The sequence below is a fragment of the Nicotiana tomentosiformis genome, chromosome 6 (genome assembly GCF_000390325.3).
Source record: "Nicotiana tomentosiformis chromosome 6, ASM39032v3, whole genome shotgun sequence".
Lineage (NCBI taxonomy): Eukaryota > Viridiplantae > Streptophyta > Magnoliopsida > Solanales > Solanaceae > Nicotiana > Nicotiana tomentosiformis.
Window position 1 is genome coordinate 27453485 of NC_090817.1, and position 22252 is coordinate 27475736.

The 22252-nt window shown below is 36.3% G+C and overlaps 1 protein-coding gene across 1 annotated transcript; it reads left to right on the forward strand.

Annotated features, from left to right (window-relative positions):
- The first annotated feature begins 645 nt into the window (after positions 1–645).
- LOC138893718 (uncharacterized) lies at positions 646–1548 on the forward strand. The gene has a single exon (XM_070178372.1). It carries the CDS (start codon positions 646–648, stop codon positions 1546–1548), a length of 903 nt encoding a protein of 300 aa, XP_070034473.1.
- The last annotated feature ends 20704 nt before the right edge of the window (positions 1549–22252 follow it).

Below are 22252 nucleotides of genomic sequence, written 5' to 3' on the forward strand. Positions count from 1 at the left end.
ATTGTAAGAGGCATCAGAAAATTTTCCAAATTTTCTAAGACCTCTCCCCTTTGTATTTCTATTATCTTCCGTTGCGATGTTCATAATGTTTAATCAATAAAATCTTGTAAGTTTGTTTTAAGGGATTTTCTTTTACTGTATTTAAAAGTTTTTATCCTGCATCCCGTTCCGTCTCTACTTGGTATCAGAGCCATGTTGGCAGTATGCGTACTTAGTATGAGCAGCTAAGTACATATACTGTCTAGGGCATGGCAAAATTATTTTCATTATGTGATATTTAAACTATATCTATGTATGTCTTGTATACAGTTCTTTTATCTCTAGTTTTAATTTGCTTCAAAGTTCCAGTATGAGGTGGTTATTTTCTCTATAAGTATGAAGTCACCGATTAATATCCGGTTCAGACGTTGGCAAGCCTGATTGAGATAGGTCGATGTTGCCGAGGTAGGCGTTTAGACCTTGCTAGGTGTTCCAGTCGCTAAGATGACTTTAGAGAAAAGGATGTAAAACCAAGAAGACATTACTGAGAAGCCATTACATCTAAGAGAATAAGGTATTGTATCCTGCTATACATATATACTGTTTAATTATACGTATTGAATAGTTATTTTAGCCTTATAAGCCCTTAGACTGTATTTTCAAAATATGAATCAAAACCAGCATGTTTTGAATCGTGTTAATTTATCTTCTGCAGCAACTAAGATTGCTAAATTAGAAACTGATTTACAAAATTGGAATATCCCCAATGAACCTTTTAAAAAGATTTATGAATTAGAAAATTTCAGTTTCGTAAAGAAGCATAACATTAAGACCTGTGAGTCCACTATTGCTATTAATAATTCTTTAGAAATTATTAAGTTACTTTCTGAGCATGATTTGAATAGATACAAAAATCGATTCAATTACTTACATATTGGTTTAGTTCAAATTGCTGTCAAACCTCTCTTCAGGAAATGTTTAGACGTACCCATCTGCGTCCTTCTAAGAGATGCTCGTCTCTTGAATTTTGACGACTCTCTCTTAGGGATTCTTCAAAGTAACCTAGCCAATGGCCCGGTATACTTTAACTGCTATCCTAATTTCTCGGTAGATATCAATGACCCTAACGTCATGGATACTTTGACCTTGAACGTCAAAACCAAGAACATGAATAGCAAAATCAATACTCGTGAAGTAGCTATCATCCACAGAGTCTATTACAGACTCATGGACACTACTCTTGTCCCTAGAGCTCGAGTTGAAAGTGTCAAGGGAGTCACCATGCTAATGGAAGCAAATACTAATCATAGTACAGTATTTGTCCCTAGACTCCATAATTGGAATGATATACTCACAAGTGATGAATGGCACTTCGATGCCATAACTCAACCTTCTACTTCGAATCTTGAAAGATCTCAGATTGAGCAGGTAATTCAATTCCCTGATGGATCTATTGATCTAAAATTCTTAGGATCAAGTTCTAATCTTTCGAGCAGAACTAGTTCCTTTAGAAGAAGGCTACTGTTCCTTCCGTATCTTCTTCTTCTAAACCCCCGGAGGAAGACGTAACTGAAAATGTCGAAACTTCCGTCCCAACTACTGGTAACAACAAAGGGAGTAGATACGGAATGGGATGCAGTATAAAAACTTTAAAGACAATATAAGTAAATCCCTTAAAACAAACTTACAAGATTATTATTGATTAAACATTATGAACATAGCAACGGAAGATAAGAGAAATACAGAGGGGAGAGGTCTTAGAAAATTTGGGAAATTTTCTGATGCCTCTTACCCTGGGAAGAGGGAGTCTTAAATAGACTAAAGAAAAGATGCCTTTCATCTTAGGCGTACAAATGTGCGGTCTGATTTAATCGACAATCTAAAGTGGTCAACAAACAGAAATGGGTGGTCCACACTTAAAAGCAAACAGTAAAAAGCTGTCTTCTTTTTTAAAAGGTGAACAGTGAAAGCAAGATTCTTTTTTGCTGATGGAGACTTTGTCGGTCTTTGCTGATGGGGACTCTGTTGGTGCAGATTCCACTAATCGTAATTTGGATCCATGTACGCCAAGTCTATACCCTTTGGGTCGCACATATCACCATTGTTGCTTTTTCCTGTAGAAGCAGCATCTTCGATCAATTGGATGATTTGATCTTCTTCGTAATCTTCAATATTTTGTAAGGCTTGTTTCAGCTTTTCCTTGAGGGCTGCCTTGGAAGGCGAAGCTTTCTGGAAGCCTTGTTGGACGGGTTTCTGAACTTTGGGGACTTGTTGTTTAGGAGTCCACCCATTGATTTTGATTTATTTAGACAGATATTTGATTCTGTCAAATTCTGCCTTGATAAAGTTCCAGCTGACGATAAAGGATATCCTCTTCTGGACGAAGTACTTACACATTTTAATGTGTTCAGGTAACGTAGAAATGGCCTCTTTGGTCGGAAAATCATCAAACCTGTTGAGGAATTGCTGGGGGAGGATCTCTCTGTTTCCTCCGAATATGTTCCACCATTCGTAGAACCATCTAGGGATTATAGCTTTAGTAACTTCTAAGCTATACTTAACAAACCAAGTATGTCCTGGTCTAATATACATAAAATTGAACCATGCTACCTTGTAATCGTGCCAGCAATAAGTCTGGGGACGATGGGTCATGGTGAGTGCAACTGGTGTGTGCAGGTGATCGGCAAACCACTCAAACGGTGATAAAATTTTCTTAATAGTAAACCTAGAATAATTAATAAATCCTGGTCTATTTTGACACAAAGTATGTTCTACTTCGATAGAGTCAGTTTCAATTAAAATGGCTTCATAGAACCTTCTTGTTTTGCATGAATTTTCAGTATCCACATAGTTGAAATCCATATAGCATGGTTTGATTAGGTCTTCTAGTCTGAGACATTCATACTCTTTGTCTAGAGCTAAAATTGGTAATACCTGAAGGGTAATGTATTCGAACTTTTCTTCTTTTTGAAGATCTTCTTGACTTGTCTTTTTGACTGAAGGATTAACTGCTTCTGCAAAAGTCTCTGGGACTTTCATGGCATAGCTCTCTTTAGTCTGGACTGTAGATCTAAATGTCGATCCTTTTTCTAAAGGCTTTGGTTGGATTTTGGTAAGTTTCTCTGAGGGAACTGGAATAGGTGCTGGTAATTTTGGGTACTCAGCTAGAGCTGTATACCTGTTTTGGAAAGAAAGCTGTGACCTTTGAGGGGCTGATGTTTTGGTAGGAGTTATGGGAAGAGGGACGAATGGTCTAGCCATTTGAGGTTTGTTGATCTCCTTTCCTTTGGAAGGAGCGTTAGGTCTGAAGGGCCTCATTTTTTCCCTATAAAAATTCTCTTGTTAGAAAATCAAGTATTGAATTTTCTTCTTCTTTGATAAATTCGATTTTGAAATCAAAGTTAGACAGTAGAGCTTATTATCTAGCAAATATTTGTTTTGAAACCAGATTTTTAACATCCTTTTGTAAAATTTCTTTAACAGATTTACAATCTACTCTAACCAAAAATTCTTTGTTAATAAGATCGTCTTGAAATTTAGTGATACATAGCACTATAGACAAAACTTCTTTCTTAATAGTAGAATAGTTTTTCTGGGTGGAATTCCAGATTCCTGAAGTAAAATGAACTAATTGCTCAGAAGACTCAATGGAAATCTTTTGTTTGAGGATACCACCGTAACCTATATCTGAAGCATCTGTTTCAACTATCATAGAAGCTTCTGGGTTAGGGATTCCTAAGCAGGGAAGGTTTTGTACAAGTTTCTTAACTTGGACGACCGACTGTGTCTGTTCTTGACTCCATGGGATAGGATTCTTCCTAAGTCTTTTGTAAAGAGGTTCACAGACCTGTCTAATGTTGGGGATAAAATCAGCAACATAATTGAGACTTCCTAAGAATCTCTGTAGTTGGGTTTTATCACTAATCTCATTACGAAATTTGGACGAGAACTCTATGGCTCTGCAAATTGGTTTATAAGATCCTTGGTAAAGGTCGTGACCTAAGAATCTAATAGAGGTTTGGAAGAGTTTGATCTTCTGGGCACTAACTACCAAACCGTTTCTCTTAACAACTTTCAGGAAGGTGTTGAGATGCTTGAAATGAGAATCTATGTTATCAGAAAATATAAGAACATCATCTATATAGACTATAGACATATAACTATAATCATTAAATATGGAGTTCATGATATTCTGAAACTCAGATAGGGCATTCTTGAGCCCAAATGGCATTACATTCCATTCGTATTGACCGAAGGAAACATTAAACGTCGTTTTGTATCTGTCTTTCTCAGCTACTTGAATTTTCCAGAAACAAGATTTCATGTCGAACTTACTGTATATATTAGCTTTGTAAGTTCTTTTCAGAAGATCCCTTTTGGTGGGGATGGGATATCTGATCCATTTTAGGACAGCATTCAAAGGTTTATAGTTTATAACTAATCGTGGGGCACCTCTCTCTTTTTCTGCACTCTTGTTAACATAAAATGCATAACAACTCCAAGGAGATTTAGAGGGATGAATAATGTTGTTTTTAAGGAGATTCGAAATCTCTTTTTTTCAAACTTCCATAATTTCATGATTCATCTGAATAGGTCTTGCCTTGGTAGGGATGACCTGTTCATTGAATCCTTCTGTGTAAGGTAGTTCAACCAAATGCTTTTTGCTTTCCCAAAAAGCGTTAGAAAAATCAGAACATATTTCTTTTTCAAAAGTGTTTTGAAGATTAGCTATTTTAGTAACTATCTCCGGGGTTTTTAAAATTTGTTCAATTTTCTTAACTTTTATTTCATCTTTTAAAAAGGTGATATGCTGAGACAGTTTATTTATACGAAAAACATTGTTTTTTCTGATAAAATTACTTTCATCTTTTGAAAGAGTTTTAACAAAAGGAAAATGTAATTCTTTTCCTAATATTTGAGTAGAAATACCGTCTAAGCCAGTAATAAAAGGTTTTATCTGAGTGATAAAAGGAATTCCTAGAATGATATCTTCATTAATATCTTCAGTAATAATAAAATCATTTGTCAACAAAATACCATTATTACAAATATGAGCTTTTGAAAGCTTATAATTAATACGAAATTGTTCTCCTGTAGCGGAGTATAATTTGGAAGTACTTTTTTCTAAGTACTGAGTAGGAACAATACCCTTCATGATGCAGTTACGATCTGCACCACTATCAAGTAAAGCGATTTTGTTAATAGCGAAGTGTTTGCTAATAACAATCTTGATAGGAATATGGCAACTTTGAGGTTTGATACTGGTAATGACCGTAAGGCCGGGAGCTTGAGATGATGAAGTCTTATCTTTAGTAAGACGGAGATCAATAGAGTCTTCATTCTTAGAATGACACTCACTTTGACGAGGACTAGGTTCTTCTTCATTTTCTGACTTATATTCATAAGTCTTAGCTTGTTTAAGAACCTGTTCTGTTAAGATATCAACCTCAACTTTTCCAAGTCTTGATTTGATATTTTTGATTTCTTCTTTAAGTTCTGAGACTTCGTGTCTCAAATACGAAATCGAAGGTTCAGCTGGTTTATCGAAGCGAGCCATGACTTGCTTCATGCTGAATGGTTCAACAACTGACCTAGGTTTAGGTCTGTCATTTTGATGAGTAAGAATGAGATTCTTGAGTTCAATCAAATACTTCTTTCTAGACTCATCATCTGCAATGTGTTGGACAACATCAAACAGAGCTTCTTTGGAGCTATCCGAAAGTACCTTGATAGAAATCTGGGTTTTATCGCAAGTACAAAAAGCTCCAGAACAATGGCATTCACTGCCAGATTGGCTTGAGTCAGAGTTATAGGCGATGTTGATATCATCTTCATCGCTATACTCATCCGAAGAAGAATCTGAATTAGGTTCTTCTAAGATAGAGAAGAGTTCCTTTTTGGTATCTTCACTGATTTCTAGAAGATTGATCTTCTTCTTCTTTCTATTTGATTTGCACTGGTTGGCCCTGTGACCAGTTTTACCACAGTTCCAACAGACATCCTTGGTTTTGGAGGACTTTGAAGGTCTCCGAAATTTGGATTTCTTTCTAGGAGGATCTTCGGAATTTCTCCTAGATTTGTGGCGACGGGTCTTTTTGGAAGACCTGTAAGCCTTGTCCTTCTTGGAAGAATATGTAGAAGGAGCAACGATATTGGTGTAACCGAAGTCTTGACAGAAACTTCCTAATTCTCTTCTAGAAGAGTGTTGCTCTTTTTTGAGCTGATTCTTAAGCTTAATGTCTGTGCAGAGTTCGAGACCCACAACGTTGATGATGCTAACAATGTCACCATAGGTCATCTGATGGTAAGGAATTTTACCTTCACAACGATCCTGGATTTTGGTTCGGACTTTGCTAGCGAATAAAGGGGGAAGACCGCTGATGAAGCGTTCTTTCCAGAAATTTAGATGACAGTCAGGTCTTATCATAACCTTACTGATGAATTGGTTTTTATACCAGATAAAGTCATCTAAAGATGGACAAGATAGATTATTCAGAATTTGCAAACTCCTGTCTTGGAAGAGTTTTGGCTCTCCAATGAAGTGTTTTGCTATGTGGTAGAGAAGGGTTGCACGTGCATCTTCTCTAGTCATTTGTGAGGTAGTTTCCATAGGTGTAACTGTCCCACCTATAACCACAGCAGAGGAGGCTCCTTCTGATTTAAATACGATTTCAACAGCCGTAGCAGAATAGATAGCGTGTCTAACATCATCAGTGAAATAATTATCCCACCAATGTTTTAGCATGCCCGTAAATCCAGCTACAATCATAGAGACGACTTCTTTATCAGAAGATCCTCTTATCTTGTAAGCTGTAATGCAAACTCCCATTTCATGGAGTTTATGGTATATTTGGTGCTCTGCAAGAGCATCAATGTTCCATTCGATAATGCTTCTTCCTTCGTGAGAAGTAGAGGCAAGAAAATGATTTTCCTCGTATTGGATATCTGGAAACGAGGGATGCTTATGATAATTTTTGTAATTATGAAAGCGTTCATTTGTAAGTCTATGAAGGAGATCTTCCTTTTCCTGGATGGTGGATATGTTACCATCCTTTGGTTTTTTTGAAATATTGAGATCAGCCAACTGTTTGTTGATTTTGTCAAGAACATTACAACTGACTTCGAATGTATCTTTGAGTTTCAGATATTTTTCCTTAGAAAACTCAGCGATCTTAAAGCCTGGGTTTGATTCAATGTTCTGACTAGAACTGGGTTGTGAAAAGGTTGGCTTTCCACTAAATAAAGACTTTTCTTTGGAGTCTTCTATTTGTCTAGAAATGACATGAAGGAGTTTATTCGAGTAATTGTTTTGTTCAACAACTCGATCAAGATCAGAACAAGTAATTATATTCGTTGGTTTCTCGCTTTTGATTTTGAAAGGAGAATCGGAGATCACAACGTTAGAAACAGGTATTTTTATTCCTTCTAGAGGAGGAGTGACAGATTCAACAACTTTGTTATTGGCTGTATACCATTTGTTAATGAGGACTTGCAAGCAGTCCTTCTGATGTTCATATTTGCCAGATATTTCAAACCATTTAAAGAAATCGATTTCGCATCTCATTCTTTTCATGTCTGATATCCAACAATTTCTGAAGTCTTTTCTCTGTTCAAGAGAATATGTAGAAACATACCATTTTCTTTTGGGTACGTTATCAGGATGTGACCATTGTTGTTCGATCTTCTTGAGATCTAGGATGTATGGATCACCAGATCTGATCATTTTGATATTCTCAGGGACTTTTTCCTGAGGAGGATACATATCGCTAGGGGTTGGACTAGCGGGAGGATTTTGGTAATAAACTTTTGGGACTGTATTTGAGAAATCTACTCTCGTAACTTTCCCTTTGTTGTTACCAGTAGTTGGGACGGAAGTTTCGACATTTTTAGTTACGTCTTCCTCCGAGGGTTTAGAAGAAGAAGGTACGGAAGGAACAATAGTCCTTCTTCTAAAGGAACTAGTTCTGCTCGAAAGATTAGAACTTGATCCTAAGAATTTTAGATCAATAGATCCATCAGGGAATTGAATTACCTGCTCAATCTGAGATCTTTCAAGATTCGAAGTAGAAGGTTGAGTTATGGCATCGAAGTGCCATTCATCACTTGTGAGTATATCATTCCAATTAAGGAGTCTAGGAACAAATACCGTACTATGATCAGTATTTGCTTCCATTAGCATGGTGACTCCCTTGACACTTTCAACTCGAGCTCTAGGGGCAAGAGTAGTGTCCATGAGTCTGTAATAGACTCTGTGGATGATAGCTACTTCACGAGTATTGATTTTGCTATTCATGTTCTTGGTTTTGACGTTCAAGGTCAAAGTATCCATGACGTTAGGGTCATTGATATCTACCGAGAAATTAGGATAGCAGTTAAAGTATATCGGGCCATTGGCTAGGTTACTTTGAAGAATCCCTAAGAGAGAGTCGTCAAAATTCAAGAGACGAGCATCTCTTAGAAGGACGCAGATGGGTACGTCTAAACCTTTCCTGAAGAGAGGTTTGACAGCAATTTGAACTAAACCAATATGCAAGTAATTGAATCGATTTTTGTATCTATTCAAATCATGCTCAGAAAGTAACTTAATAATTTCTAAAGAATTATTAATAGCAATAGTGGACTCACAGGTCTTAATGTTATGCTTCTTTACGAAACTGAAATTTCCTAATTCATAAATCTTTTTAAAAGGTTCATTGGGGATATTCCAATTTTGTAAATCAGTTTCTAATTTAGCAATATTAGTTGCTGCAGAAGATAAATTAACACTATTCAAAACATGCTGGTTTTGATTCATATTTTGAAAATACAGTCTAGGGGCTTATAAGGCTAAAATAACTATTCAATATGTATAATTAAACAGTATATATGTATAGCAGGATACAGTACCTTATTCTCTTAGATGTAATGGCTTCTCAGTAATGTCTTCTTGGTTTTACATCCTTTTCTCTAAAGTCATCTTAGCGACTGGAACACCTAGCAAGGTCTAAACGCAAACCTCGCCAACGTCTGAACCGGATATTAATCGGTGACTTCATACTTATAGAGAAAATAACCACCTCATACTGGAACTTTGAAGCAAATTAAAACCAGAGATAAAAGAACTGTATACAAGACATACATAGATATAGTTTAAATATCACATAATGAAAATAATTTTGCCATGCCCTAGACAGTATATGTACTTAGCTGCTCATACTAAGTACGCATACTGCCAACATGGCTTTGATACCAAGTAGAGACAGAACGGGATGTAGTATAAAAACTTTAAAGACAATATAAATAAATCCCTTAAAACAAACTTACAAGATTCCATCTCACAGTTAGAATAGATCGACCAACAATGGTCACATACTGATAACGTACCCAAAAGAAAATGGTATGTTGCTACATATTCTCTTGAACAGAGAAAAGACTTCAGAAATTGTTGGATATCAGACATGAAAAGAATGAGATGCGAAATCGATTTCTTTAAATGGTTTGAAATATCTAGCAAATATGAACATCAGAAGGACTGCTTGCAAGTCCTCATTAACAAATGGTATACAGCCAACAACAACGTTGTTGAATCTGTCACTCCTCCTCTAGAAGGAATAAAAATCCTTGTTTCTAACGTTGTGATCTCCGCTTCTCCTTTCAAAATCAAAAGCGAGAAACCAACGAATATAATTACTTGTTATGATCTTGATCGAGTTGTTGAACAAAACAATTACTCGAATCAACTCCTTCATGTCATTTCTAGACAAATAGAAGACTCCAAAGAAAAGTCTTTATTTAGTGGAAAGCCAACCTTTTCACAACCCAGTTCTAGTCAGAACATTGAATCAAACCCAGGCTTTAAGATCGCTGAGTTTTCTAAGGAAAAATATCCGAAACTCAAAGATACATTCGAAGTCAGTGGTAATATTCTTGACAAAATCAACAAACAGTTGGTTGATCTCAATATTTCCAAAAAACCAAAGGATGGTAACATATCCACCATCCAGGAAAAGGAAGATCTCCTTCATAGACTTACAAATGAACGCTTTCATAATTATAAAAATCATCATAAGCGTCCCTCGTTTCCAGATATCCAATACGAGAAAAATCATTTTCTTGCCTCTACTTCTCATGAAGGAAGAAGCATTATCGAATGGAACATTGATGCTCTTGCAGAGCACCAAATATACCATAAACTCCATGAAATGGGAGTTTGCATTACAGCTTACAAGATAAGAGGATCTTCTGATAAAGAAGCCGCCTCTATGATTGTAGCTGGATTTACGGGCATGCTAAAACATTGGTGGAATAATTATTTCACTGATGATGTTAGACACGCTATCTATTCTGCTACGGCTGTTGAAACCGTAGTTAAATCAGAAGGAACCTCCTCTGCTGTGGTTATAGGTGGGACAGTTACACCTATGGAAACTACCTCACAAATGACTAGAGAAGATGCATGTGCAACCCTTCTCTACCACATAGCAAAACACTTCATTGGAGAGTCAAAAATCTTCCAAGACAGGAGTTTGCAAATTCTGAATAATCTATCTTGTCCATCTTTAGATGACTTTATCTGGTATAAAAACCAATTCATCAGTAAGGTTATGATAAGACCTGACTGTCATCTAGATTTCTGGAAAGAACGCTTCATCAGCGGTCTTCCCCCTTTATTCGCTAGCAAAGTCCGAACCAAAATCCAGGATCGTTGTGAAGGTAAAATTCCTTACCATTAGATGACCTATGGTGACATTGTTAGCATCATCAACGTTGTGGGTCTCGAACTCTGCACAGACATTAAGCTTAAGAATCAGCTCAAAAAAGAGCAACACTCTTCTAGAAGAGAATTAGGAAGTTTCTGTCAAGACTTTGGTTACACCAATATCGTTGCTCCATCTACTCATTATTCCAAGAAGGACAAGGCTTACAGGTCTTCCAAAAAGACCCATCACCACAAATCTAGGAGAAATTCCGAAGATCCTCCTAGAAAGAAATCCAAATTTTTGAGAACTTCGAAGTCCTCCAAAACCAAGGATGTCTGTTGGAACTGTGGTAAAACTGGTTACAGGGCCAACCAGTGCAAATCAGATAGAAAAAAGAAGAAGATCAATCTTCTAGAAATCAGTGAAGATACCAAAAAGGAACTCTTCTCTATCTTAGAAGAACCCAATTCAGATTCTTCTCCTGATTATTCTTCGGATGAGTATAGCGATGAAGATGACATCAACATCGCCTATAACTCTGACTCAAGCCAATCCGGTAGTGAATGCCATTGTTCTGGAGCCTTTTGTACTTGCGATAAAACCCAGGTTTCTATCAAGGTACTTTCGGATAGCTCCAAAGAAGCTCTGTTTGATGTTGTCCAACACATCGCAGATGATGAGTCTAGAAAGAAATACTTGATTGAACTCAAGAATCTCATTCTTACTCATCAAAATAACAGACCTAAACCTAGGTCAGTTGTTGAACCATTCAACATGAAGCAAGTCATGGCTCACTTCGATAAACCAGCTGAACCTTCGATTTCGGATTTGAGACACGAAGTCTCAGAACTTAAAGACGAAATCAAAAATATCAAATCAACACTTGGAAAAGTCGAAGTTGATGTCTTAACAGAACAGGTTCTTAAACAAGCTAAGACTTATGAATATAAGTCAGAAAATGAAGAAGAACCTAGTCCTCGTCAAAGTGAGTGTCATTTTGAGAATGAAGACTCTATTTATCTCCGTCTTACCAAAGATAAGACTTCATCATCTCAAGCTCCAGGCCTTACGGTCATTACGAGTATCAAACCTCAGAGCTACCATATTCCTATCAAGATTGTTATTAGCAAACATTTCGCTATTAACAAAATCGCTTTACTTGATAGTGGTGCAGATCGCAACTGTATCATGAAAGGTATTGTTCCTACTCAGTACTTAGAAAAAAGTACTTCAAAATTATACTCCGCTACAGGAGAACAACTTCGTATTAATTATAAGCTTTCAAAAGCCCATATTTGTAATAATGGTATTTGCTTGACAAATGATTTTATTATTACTGAAGATATTAATGAAGATATCATTCTAGGAATTCCTTTTATCACTTAGATAAAACCTTTTATTACTGGCTTAGACGGAATTTCTACACAAATTCTAGGAAAAGAGTTACATTTTCCTTTTGTTAAAACCTTTTCACAAGATGAAAGTAATTTTATAAGAAAAAATACTGTTTTTCGTATAAATAAACTGTCTCACCATATCCCCTTTTTAAAAGATGAAATAAAAGTTAAGAAAATTGAACAAATTTTAAAAACCCCGGAGATAGTTACTAAAATAGCTAATCTTCAAAACACTTTTGAACAAGAAATATGTTCTGATTTTCCTAATGCTTTTTGGGAAAGAAAAAAGCATTTGGTTGAACTCCCTTACACAGAAGGATTCAATGAACAGGCCATCCCTACCAAGGCAAGACCTATTCAGATGAATCATGAAATTATGGAAGTTTGGAAAAAAGAGATTTCGAATCTCCTTAAAAACAACATTATTCGTCCCTCTAAATCTCTTTGGAGTTGTTCTGCATTTTATGTTAACAAGAGTGCAGAGAAAGAGAGAGGTGCCCCACGATTAGTTATAAACTATAAACCATTGAATGCTGTCCTAAAATGAATTAGATATCCTATCCCCAACAAAAGGGATCTTCTGAAAAGAACTTACAAAGCTAATATATACAGTAAGTTCGACGTGAAATTTGGTTTCTGGCAAATTCAAGTAGCTGAGAAAGACAGATACAAAACGACGTTTAATGTTTCCTTCGGTCAATACGAATGGAATGTAATGCCATTTGGGCTCAAGAATGCCCCATCTGAGTTTCAAAATATCATGAACTCCATATTTAATGATTACAGTTATATGTCTATAGTCTATATAGATGATGTTCTTATATTTTCTGATAACATAGATTCTCATTTCAAGCATCTCAACACCTTCCTGAAAGTTGTTAAGAGAAACGGTTTGGTAGTTAGTGCCCCTAAGATCAAACTCTTCCAAACCTCTATTAGATTCTTAGGTCACGACCTTTACCAAGGATCTTATAAACCAATTTGCAGAGCCATAGAGTTCTCGTTCAAATTTCCTAATGAGATTAGTGATAAAACCCAACTACAAAGATTCTTAGGAAGTCTCAATTATGTTGCTGATTTTATCCCTAACATTAGACATGTCTGTGAACCTCTTTACAAAAGACTTAGGAAGAATCCTATCCCTTGGAGTCAAGAACAGACACAGTCGGTCGTCCAAGTTAAGAAACTTGTACAAAACCTTCCCTGCTTAGGAATCCCTAACCCAGAAGCTTCTATGATAGTTGAAACAGATGCTTCAGATATAGGTTACGGTGGTATCCTCAAACAAAAGATTTCCATTGAGTCTTCTGAGCAATTGGTTCATTTTACTTCAGGAATCTGGAATTCCGCCCAGAAAAACTATTCTACTGTTAAGAAAGAAATTTTGTCTATAGTGCTATGTATCACTAAATTTCAAGATGATCTTATTAACAAAGAATTTTTGGTTAGAGTAGATTGTAAATCTGCTAAAGAAATTTTACAAAAGGATGTTAAAAATCTGGTTTCAAATAAAATATTTGCTAGATGGCAAGCTATATTGTCTAGCTTTGATTTTAAAATCGAATTTATCAAAGGAGAAGAAAATTCTTTACCTGATTTTCTAACAAGAGAATTCTTACAGGGAAAAAATGAGGCCCTTCAAACCTAATGCTCCTTCCAAGGGAAAGGAGATCAACAAACCTCAAATGGCTAGACCATTTGTCCCTCTTCCCATAACTCCTACCGAAATATCAATCCCTCAAAGGCCACAACTTTCTTTCCAAAACCGGTATACAGCTCTAGCTGAATACCCAAAATTACCAGCACCAATTCCAGTTCCCTCAGAGAAACTTACCAAAACCCAACCAAAACCTTTGGAAAAAGGATCAACATCCAGCTCTACAGTTCAGACAAAAGAGAGCTACACCATGAAAGTCCCAGAGACTTTTGCAGAAGCAGTCAATCCTTCAGTTAAGAAGACACCACAGAAAATCTTCAAAAAGAAGAAAAGTTCGAATATATTACCCTCCAGGTATTACCTATTCTAGCTCTAGATAAAGAGTATGAAGGTCTCAGGTTAGAAGACCTAATCAAACCTTGCTATACGGATTTTAATTACGTGGACACTGAAAGTTCATACAAAACGAGGAGATTCTACGAAGCCACCCTCATTGATATCGACTCCATTGAAGTAGAACATACTTTGTGTCAAAATAGACCAGGATTTATTAATTATTCAAGGTTTACTATTAAGAAAATTTTATCACCATTTGAGTGGTTCGCCGATCACCTGCACTCACCATGACTCATCGTCCCCAGACTTATTGCTGGCACGATTACAAGGCAGCATGGTTCAATTTTATGTATATTAGACCAGGACATACTTGGTTTGTTAAGTATAGCTTAGAAGTTACTAAAGCTATAATCCCTAGATGGTTCTACGAATGGTGGAACATATTCGGAGGAAACAGAGAGATCCTCCCCCAGCAATTCCTCAATAGGTTTGATGATTTTCAGACCAAAGATGCCATTTCTACTTTACCAGAACACATTAAAATGTGTAAGTACTTTGTCCAGAAGAGGATATCCTTTATCGTCAGCTGGAATTTTATCAAGGCAGAATTTGACAGAATCAAATATCTGTCTAAAGAGATCAAGATCAAGGGGTGGACTCCTAAACAACAAGTCCCCAAAGTTCAGAAACTCGTCCAACAAGGCTTCCAGAAAGCTTCGCCTTCCAAGGCAGCCCTCAAGGAAAAGCTGAAACAAGCTTTACAAAATATTGAAGATTACGAAGAAGATCAAATCATGCAATTGATCGAAAATGCTGCTTCTATAGGAGAAAGCAGCAATGGTGATATGTGCGACCCAAAGGGTATAACCTTGGCGTACATGGATCCAAATTACGATTAGTGGAATTTGCACCAACAGAGTCCCCATCAGCAAAGACCGACAAAGTCTCCATCAGCAAAAAAGAATCTTGCTTTCACTGTTCACCTTTTGAAAAAGAAGACAGCTTTTTACTGTTTGCTTTTAAGAGTGGACCACCCATTTCTGTTTGTCGACCACTTTAGATTGTCGATTAAATCAGACTGCACATTTGTACGCCTAAGATGAAAGGCATCTTTTCTTTAGTCTATTTAAGACTCCCTCTCCCCATTGTAAGAGGCATCAGAAAATTTCACAAATTTTCTAAGACATCTCCCCTCTGTATTTCTATTATCTTCCGTTGCTATGTTCATAATGGTTAATCAATAAAATCTTGTTAGTTTGTTTTAAGGGCTTTCTTTTACTGTATTTAAAAGTTTTTATACTGCATCTCGTTCCGTCTCGGGGTAGGGGAAGAGGTAGAGGTTGTGGAAGATCATCCCCACAGTCCAGAGGAAGATCATCACCTTCAGGATCGTCATACGGATCCACATCAAACTCCCCAGTTATACAAATGGGAAGAAAGAGTTTAACCAATGATTGGATATCTCTCAGAGAAGAATCATCGATCGGACCATATCAAAAAACCAAGTTTTAAACCGGTTCCATTTATCACTGAAAAATTCCTTTTGAATATAACCTCTAGCTTGTGACACTGGACTAAAATCAATTTGGTGTGGAATTATTTAAACTTCATTTGGGTCAAAATCCATCTCGGACGCAGAAGGAATATCCTTATCAGAAATATTATCATTATCCTGAACAATATTTGTTTTGGGGTTAATCTTGCCACTCCTGTCTTTATAAGATCTTTCCAAAACTTTTATAAAAAGTGATAAATATGTGGTTATAAACCAAAGAACAAAATACATAATTTGATTATGTAAAGCACAAGTTTCATACAATTCTTGAGAAATATTATTTAAATCCTCTTTATTATAAGTATCAAAAAACCAAGTTTTAAACCGGTTCCATTTATCACTGAAAAATTCCTTTTGAATATAACCTCTAGCTTGTGACCCTGGACTAAAATAAATTTGGTGTGGAATTATTTAAAATTCATTTGGGTCAAAATCCATCTCGGACGCAGAAGGAATATCCTTATCAGAAATATTATCATTATCCTGAACAATATTTGTCTTGGGATTAATCTTAACCCTTTCAACAGGTTTATCACCTACTTTAGTAGAAATTGTGTGTAGAGATGGTCCATAGACTGGTTCAACAGGAGAATTGTGTGTAGAGATGGTCCATCTTCTAGCTGGTCCATAGACTGGTTCAACAGGAGAAATGTGTTGAATATCAGGCAACAGTCTACGATTAGTAAATGAATGTCTATTATAATTAGAACTAATAGCAGGCAACAATCTATTATTAGAAAATGACTGTCTACTATAAGTGGAACTATTATCATCAAACTGAATGCAAATCCTTCCATCCAGATTTTGAGTAATATGAGAATACTCAGTATTACTGACAGCATTAGTTATCTGATTGGGGGATATAACCGAATCCAAAGTCCATGTAGTTGAAAAATTAATTTCTTCCCACTTAATAGGTCTCCTCGTGGTGACCTTAGACTTTGCAAAATTCGTTTTCACTAATATAGTCTGATCAGATGTATCATATAATTTACATCTAGGGTTTAACGTTGATAGTAATTTAAAGTAAATCCTATACGATAAGCATATTAGTTCAGAACCAGGCGCATAATTATAACCATGCGTTTTCACATTTAATGTCAATGCATCAAGTATATTAACATCAGATAGAGATAATTGCAGATTGGGTTGAGTATTAAAATATAGTGGGCCGTAGGCAACAATAGATTCAATAGAACCCATCAGGACTGTCTAAAATTCAGATTTCTGGCATCTCTGAGAGCAGCCAAAAACGTCTCTGGTAACCCTTTAAGGGTTAATGGCTTAAAAGCAATTTGAACCATACCAATATTCAGATAATTATATTGGTTTCTATAAACATCTACATCATGCTTGTTTAACAAACGAATAGTCTGTTCAGACGAATTTAAAGCTAAAGATTGCTCAGTTATTTTTACAAGTTGTTTAGAAGAGAGTTTATCAAATCATCCATAATCATAGATTGTTCTAATAGGGACTTTAGGAATAGTCCATTTGTTTAACAAATCAAGGTTTTGAGGTATATCTACCTCTTCCAACCTAGTATTTTTCATACTAGTTTCTCCTAAATCCATATTTCAGAAACATATCTATGTCGAATATTTCATATCTATCTCATATATACCATGAAAGTACCTAGGTTCTTATACCATTTTAACAGGATCAAGTGGCAGGCAGTAATCCGCACGGCCTTCTCAACTAAGCTAAAACAGAAATCACTGTTTGACCGAGAACTGGAATTATTTCGCACCTCTGCTGACATTTATATGTCCACCGAGGTTTCCACCAGTTAAAGATTTCTATTTTAATATACTTGAGAATTCTTAATCTAGCTAATTCAGTACCCTTATATTTAAAGACTGGCGGTAATCCGCACAATCAGTAAGGATATAAGAATTGAAATATACTTGAATTTTATATATAGTTTAATGACTGTATGGAAGGTTAAACCTTTTTACTCAAGCAAGGGGTCTGTCCTAATATAATACATACTTTTATTGAGCCCATGTGTCTAGCAGTTCTAACCGTGAAAGAAGATGCCCTTTTCAACTCCTTTAATCGGGCTAAGGTTCACGGCTGGCTAGACGAAGCCACTAAGGCAAAGCCAATAAGAGTAGGGCTATATCAGACTATACCAACCTCTTGTCTGAATCTTTTATTTTGCGGAGGAATTCTTCCGCATTCTGCAAATCTTTATCAGATAGTATTTTCTCTGATTTAAAGGGCTGAGAATCTTCAGCGATATCATCGTTGATGGTTTCACTCTGCATAGAAGTGTCTGATTTCTCATATTGATTAATGGAATGAAGTAAATTTCTTTTGACTTCTTCTAAGTAGTTGTTAATCATTTCTTCTTTATCTCCTTCCTGAAAGGAGATCTTTCTGGCAATATGCCATACTGAGCTGTCATCAATCAGTTATAAATGAATCACATGATTTTAGGAGTATAAAAATGGATAATTAAGTTGATGGTTCACTGTTGACTTGCCTAACAGCGGTGTTGGGCTCCATCATGGCGTATAGTGGAAATTGGGTCGTGACAATATTAGAATTTAGGTTTAGAGTTGTTTTTAGTTTGAGTTTTCAAATTGAAGCTTGAAGAAGATAAACATCAGAGTTGTATCATAATTTGTATATCAGAATTGTATCGAAAATGTATCATAGTTGTATTTGAATTGTATCTGATGCATCAATGTATGAAATAAAACCCAATACATTACTGACACAAGTATAATACAATACTATATCAGATTTGTATTAGTTTTATTATTGGTTTGTATATTTTTTGTATGTGATGTGTTCTTACACTTCGATTTTCAATCTGGTTATTAGTAGTTTTGGGTTGGTCTTTATGGAGTTTGCTGCTGATTGTTGAGTGACTTAAATGGTGATTTAAGGTTAGTTATAGGTGATTTTGTTGTTGGTATTTAATGGAGGAAGAAAGTTTTCTATGGAGGTTTTCTCGTGGAGCTGATGCATTTTAATAGGCCTCCTTCTTCTTGTGCGTGAGTTGATGTATTTTGGAGGAGGGGTTATATGGGCGACCTGAGGGAGAGAGTGTGGAGTTACTGCAGAAGAAGATTGGGAGAGAGATTATAAGAGAGAGGATTGGAGGGGGATTAGATGAGAGAATCACGACTGCATTTTAGGGGAGGGCTCCAGCCGTTAGGCCTGAATATTGGGTTTTTGAAACTTCTGTAAACAAATTATAAAAAATGTTAGTTTTTGAAAACTACAAAACCTAGATAAAACTAGCCAACTCAACATGCATATCATTCTAGAGGGATGGTTCCATATCCACATGCAACTGCATGGCCAATTCAAAATGCATATCATAGAACTAGCACATACAACACAACATGCATCTTATAACCTCTACTGACAACTCAATGTACCATGATCAAATTTATGAGTGAAATTCATATGCAGATGCTAATGCATATGTTCAATGCATGACTAACAGGCTAAACATGTAATCCGATATACATATCAACTATCATATTAAACTAGTATGTGAAGGATGCGTATAATATTATACTAACATAAGAGAAATACTTAGATAGTTATGCAATAACTAGTCATGACATAAAATATCCTATCATATTAAACTAGCATATGAGAGATGTCCATAACATGATACTAGTATGTGAAGATGCACAAATAGTCATGACATAAGTAAAATAAGTAAAGCAAACGAAGCTTATCATTCTAACAAAATATGGAAGTACATAGCATCCGCATATACGCTTGTTACCTCGCATATAAGTTACCTCCAAATACGTAGTACATAACATACATGATAATTTGGTAAGAATTCCCTCATTGAGGTTAAAGCCTTAAGATTACTTTGGTCCTAGGTTAGCTTCAACCTTCAACTTTGCCTCGCTCGATAGACTTCAATTGTCCATAATCTAGTCAAAGAGTGCTCAACAAAGTCAAATATAGCCATAGGACATGACTCCATAAGCAAAGGATGGGTCTAGGTCAAAGTCAACAAAAAGGCAACCTCGGGCCCACATGGTCAAACTTCAAAATGAAAGCAAAATCTCGGTGACTCATATCCTCTCCACTCCAAGTCTACCATTAGATTTCGAATCTAAGTCCAAATCGATATTGAAATCATCAAAATACACTTTCTTAAGTTTAGGTAAAAACCCTCTAATTTCACCTCTTTGATAAATTGTTTTAGGTGTTATATTCAATGGGTAATCGTGATATAAATAAAAAAAATCAAGTTTAGAACACCTACCCTCGATTTGAAGATAAAAACCCCTTAAAACATTACCTCAATTGAAGCTCCCTAGCTCAAAAAATGATAAAATAAGCTTAAGTTACGAAATGAGACTATTTATATCAAAGAGAAACAATCCTTGGACTAGGGCTATCCCGGGCTTGTTTTGTCGCGAGCCTCCTTGCGTCCCTCTGTTAACTGGTGTAATTTTTTCCCGATTTTTTAATGTTTAAAACTCTCCTTGAATGTGATGAAACTCACCCGAGCCCCTCGGAGCCCCTCAAACCATTTTGACAAGTCCAATAATACTATACAAACCTATCCAAGATCATGCAACATAAAATGAAGCAGGTTCAAAATTGAGGTCTAACATCAACTTAATAAATCTTAAAGCTTAAATTTGCATGCAAGTGTATCAAAATGCTCTTGAGCCCTTCGGGATCTGAATTGCTCGTACCTGCAAGTCCTAAAATATCATACAAACTTATGGAAAGTCTCAAATCAAGAATCGAGATATAAAAATTCAAAAAGACTGATTGAGTCATTATATTCTTTTCCACTTAAACCAATATTTGTCCTCAAACGTGCTATAAGTTATTCCAAAACAAGCAAATAGCTGATCAATCCCGTCATATATAAGTATGTATTGATTTTCTTTAAATAGAATCCACATGTCAATCTATTTTCATATGTTTTTTTGTTAATTTTTAAAGAGATTGTCGACAATTCATGTGAGATTGTCGACGATTTAAGTACTAACTTTACAATCTAAAAAAAATAATTAAGTATAAGAAATACTTGAGTAATTCAAAATTCACTTAAAAGAAAAAGCTTAAAAAGATAAAAAGTAATTGTGAGGAGCTTTGTGGTACAATAAGTTAGACTACGAAGGGTAGTTTTTGAACGTTACAAAATTCTATCCTTTCAACCAAGTTATGCTAAAGAAAAAAAAAATCAAATTAAGAGACTTAAGCTAATATATAAACATCAAGCTGAACTTTTTCATAAATTTATTTATTTGATTGCTTCACAAGCCTTTCTCTAAAAAAATCAGGAGTGCTAAAGGAGATATTTTTCAAAGAAGAAAAATGGCTGGAATATCACAAGATTGGGAGCCGGTGGTGAATCGCAAAAAAACGCCGACCACCGCCGCAAAAATATTTCACAAAGACATGGAGCATTATTCACAAAGCCATCTCACAAGATCGAGGGGAACAGACCTCCAAGCCAACAAGAGCCTGATCAACTATCATCTTGAGGCTCCGAGGACGTCGCCAACTCAGGTGGGGAGAATGTTATGGGCTGCTTTCCAGCCACGCCCCATGACTTCTTGGACGCGTCCTGTGGCGTCCTGACAAGCCTCTCAACGCCCATCGCTACGGTCGACATCGTGGTCTTGGCAACGCCAAGTGACAAGCGCGTGTGTGCCTCTGTCGCCCCACCGGTAGTCCTCGTCAGCGCCCAACGGCTGGCAAATGCCAACAGTGTCGCGTGCACAGACAGTGCCGCACTCGCAGACAATTCCGCGCGCGCAGATCTTGACGCCTTGCCAACACCTGACCGCACCAACAGCGCCGCACGCACAAACAATGTCGCGCGCGCAGACCCTTATGCCAAGTGCCAGCGCCCAGCCGCAGACATATACAAATAGTGTCGTGCGCGCCGACAGCACCGTGCGCAGACCCTGATTCTCAAGACAAAGTTGCTGCCAACGGACTTGTTTCTACCTTGTAGAAGACTAAGTCCTTTTTATTGAAAATATAAAGTAGTTTTACTTCATTTGCTTTCAGTGTGCTTCTACAACTTAGATAGGTCAAGTCATTTAACTTTGATTTATTTGTTTTAAGCATTATTATGGGGATCAAGCATTCAAACACTCAAGCAAGTAAACATTTCTCTGTACTGGTGTCTCTCCCCCCGACACCGCGTAGTCTTTTGTAATAGCTTTCATTCATTAATGCAATCAGCTTTCATTCTCAATTGCTCATTTGAGTTTTCTCAATTGCTCATGACAATGGTTTTCCCGTATGTCACTAACAATCTCGTCTAGTGTACGGAGGTAACCTCAGTTGGTGGACAACAACCGCATTGACATCGGTTGCTTAGCCATACGTCGCCCTTTCAAGAAATCTCAGGAAGGCGCCGCGTAACAATAAGTATGTATTGATTTACTTTAAATAGAATCCACATGTCAATCTATTTTCATATGTTTTTTTGTTAATCTTTAAAGAGATTGTCGACAATTCTTGTGAGATTGTCGACGATTTATGTACCAACTTTACAATCTAAAAAAAATAATTAAGTATAAGAAATACATGAGTAATTCAATATTCACTTAAAAGAAAAAGCTTAAAAAGATAAAAAGTAATTGTGGGGAGCTTTGTGGTACAATAGGTTAGACTACAAAGGGTAGTTTTT

Coding starts and splice junctions, on each gene's coding strand:
- LOC138893718 (XM_070178372.1), top strand. CDS start 646: ATGAATCAAAACCAGCATGTTTTGAATCGTGTTAATTTATCTTCTGCA.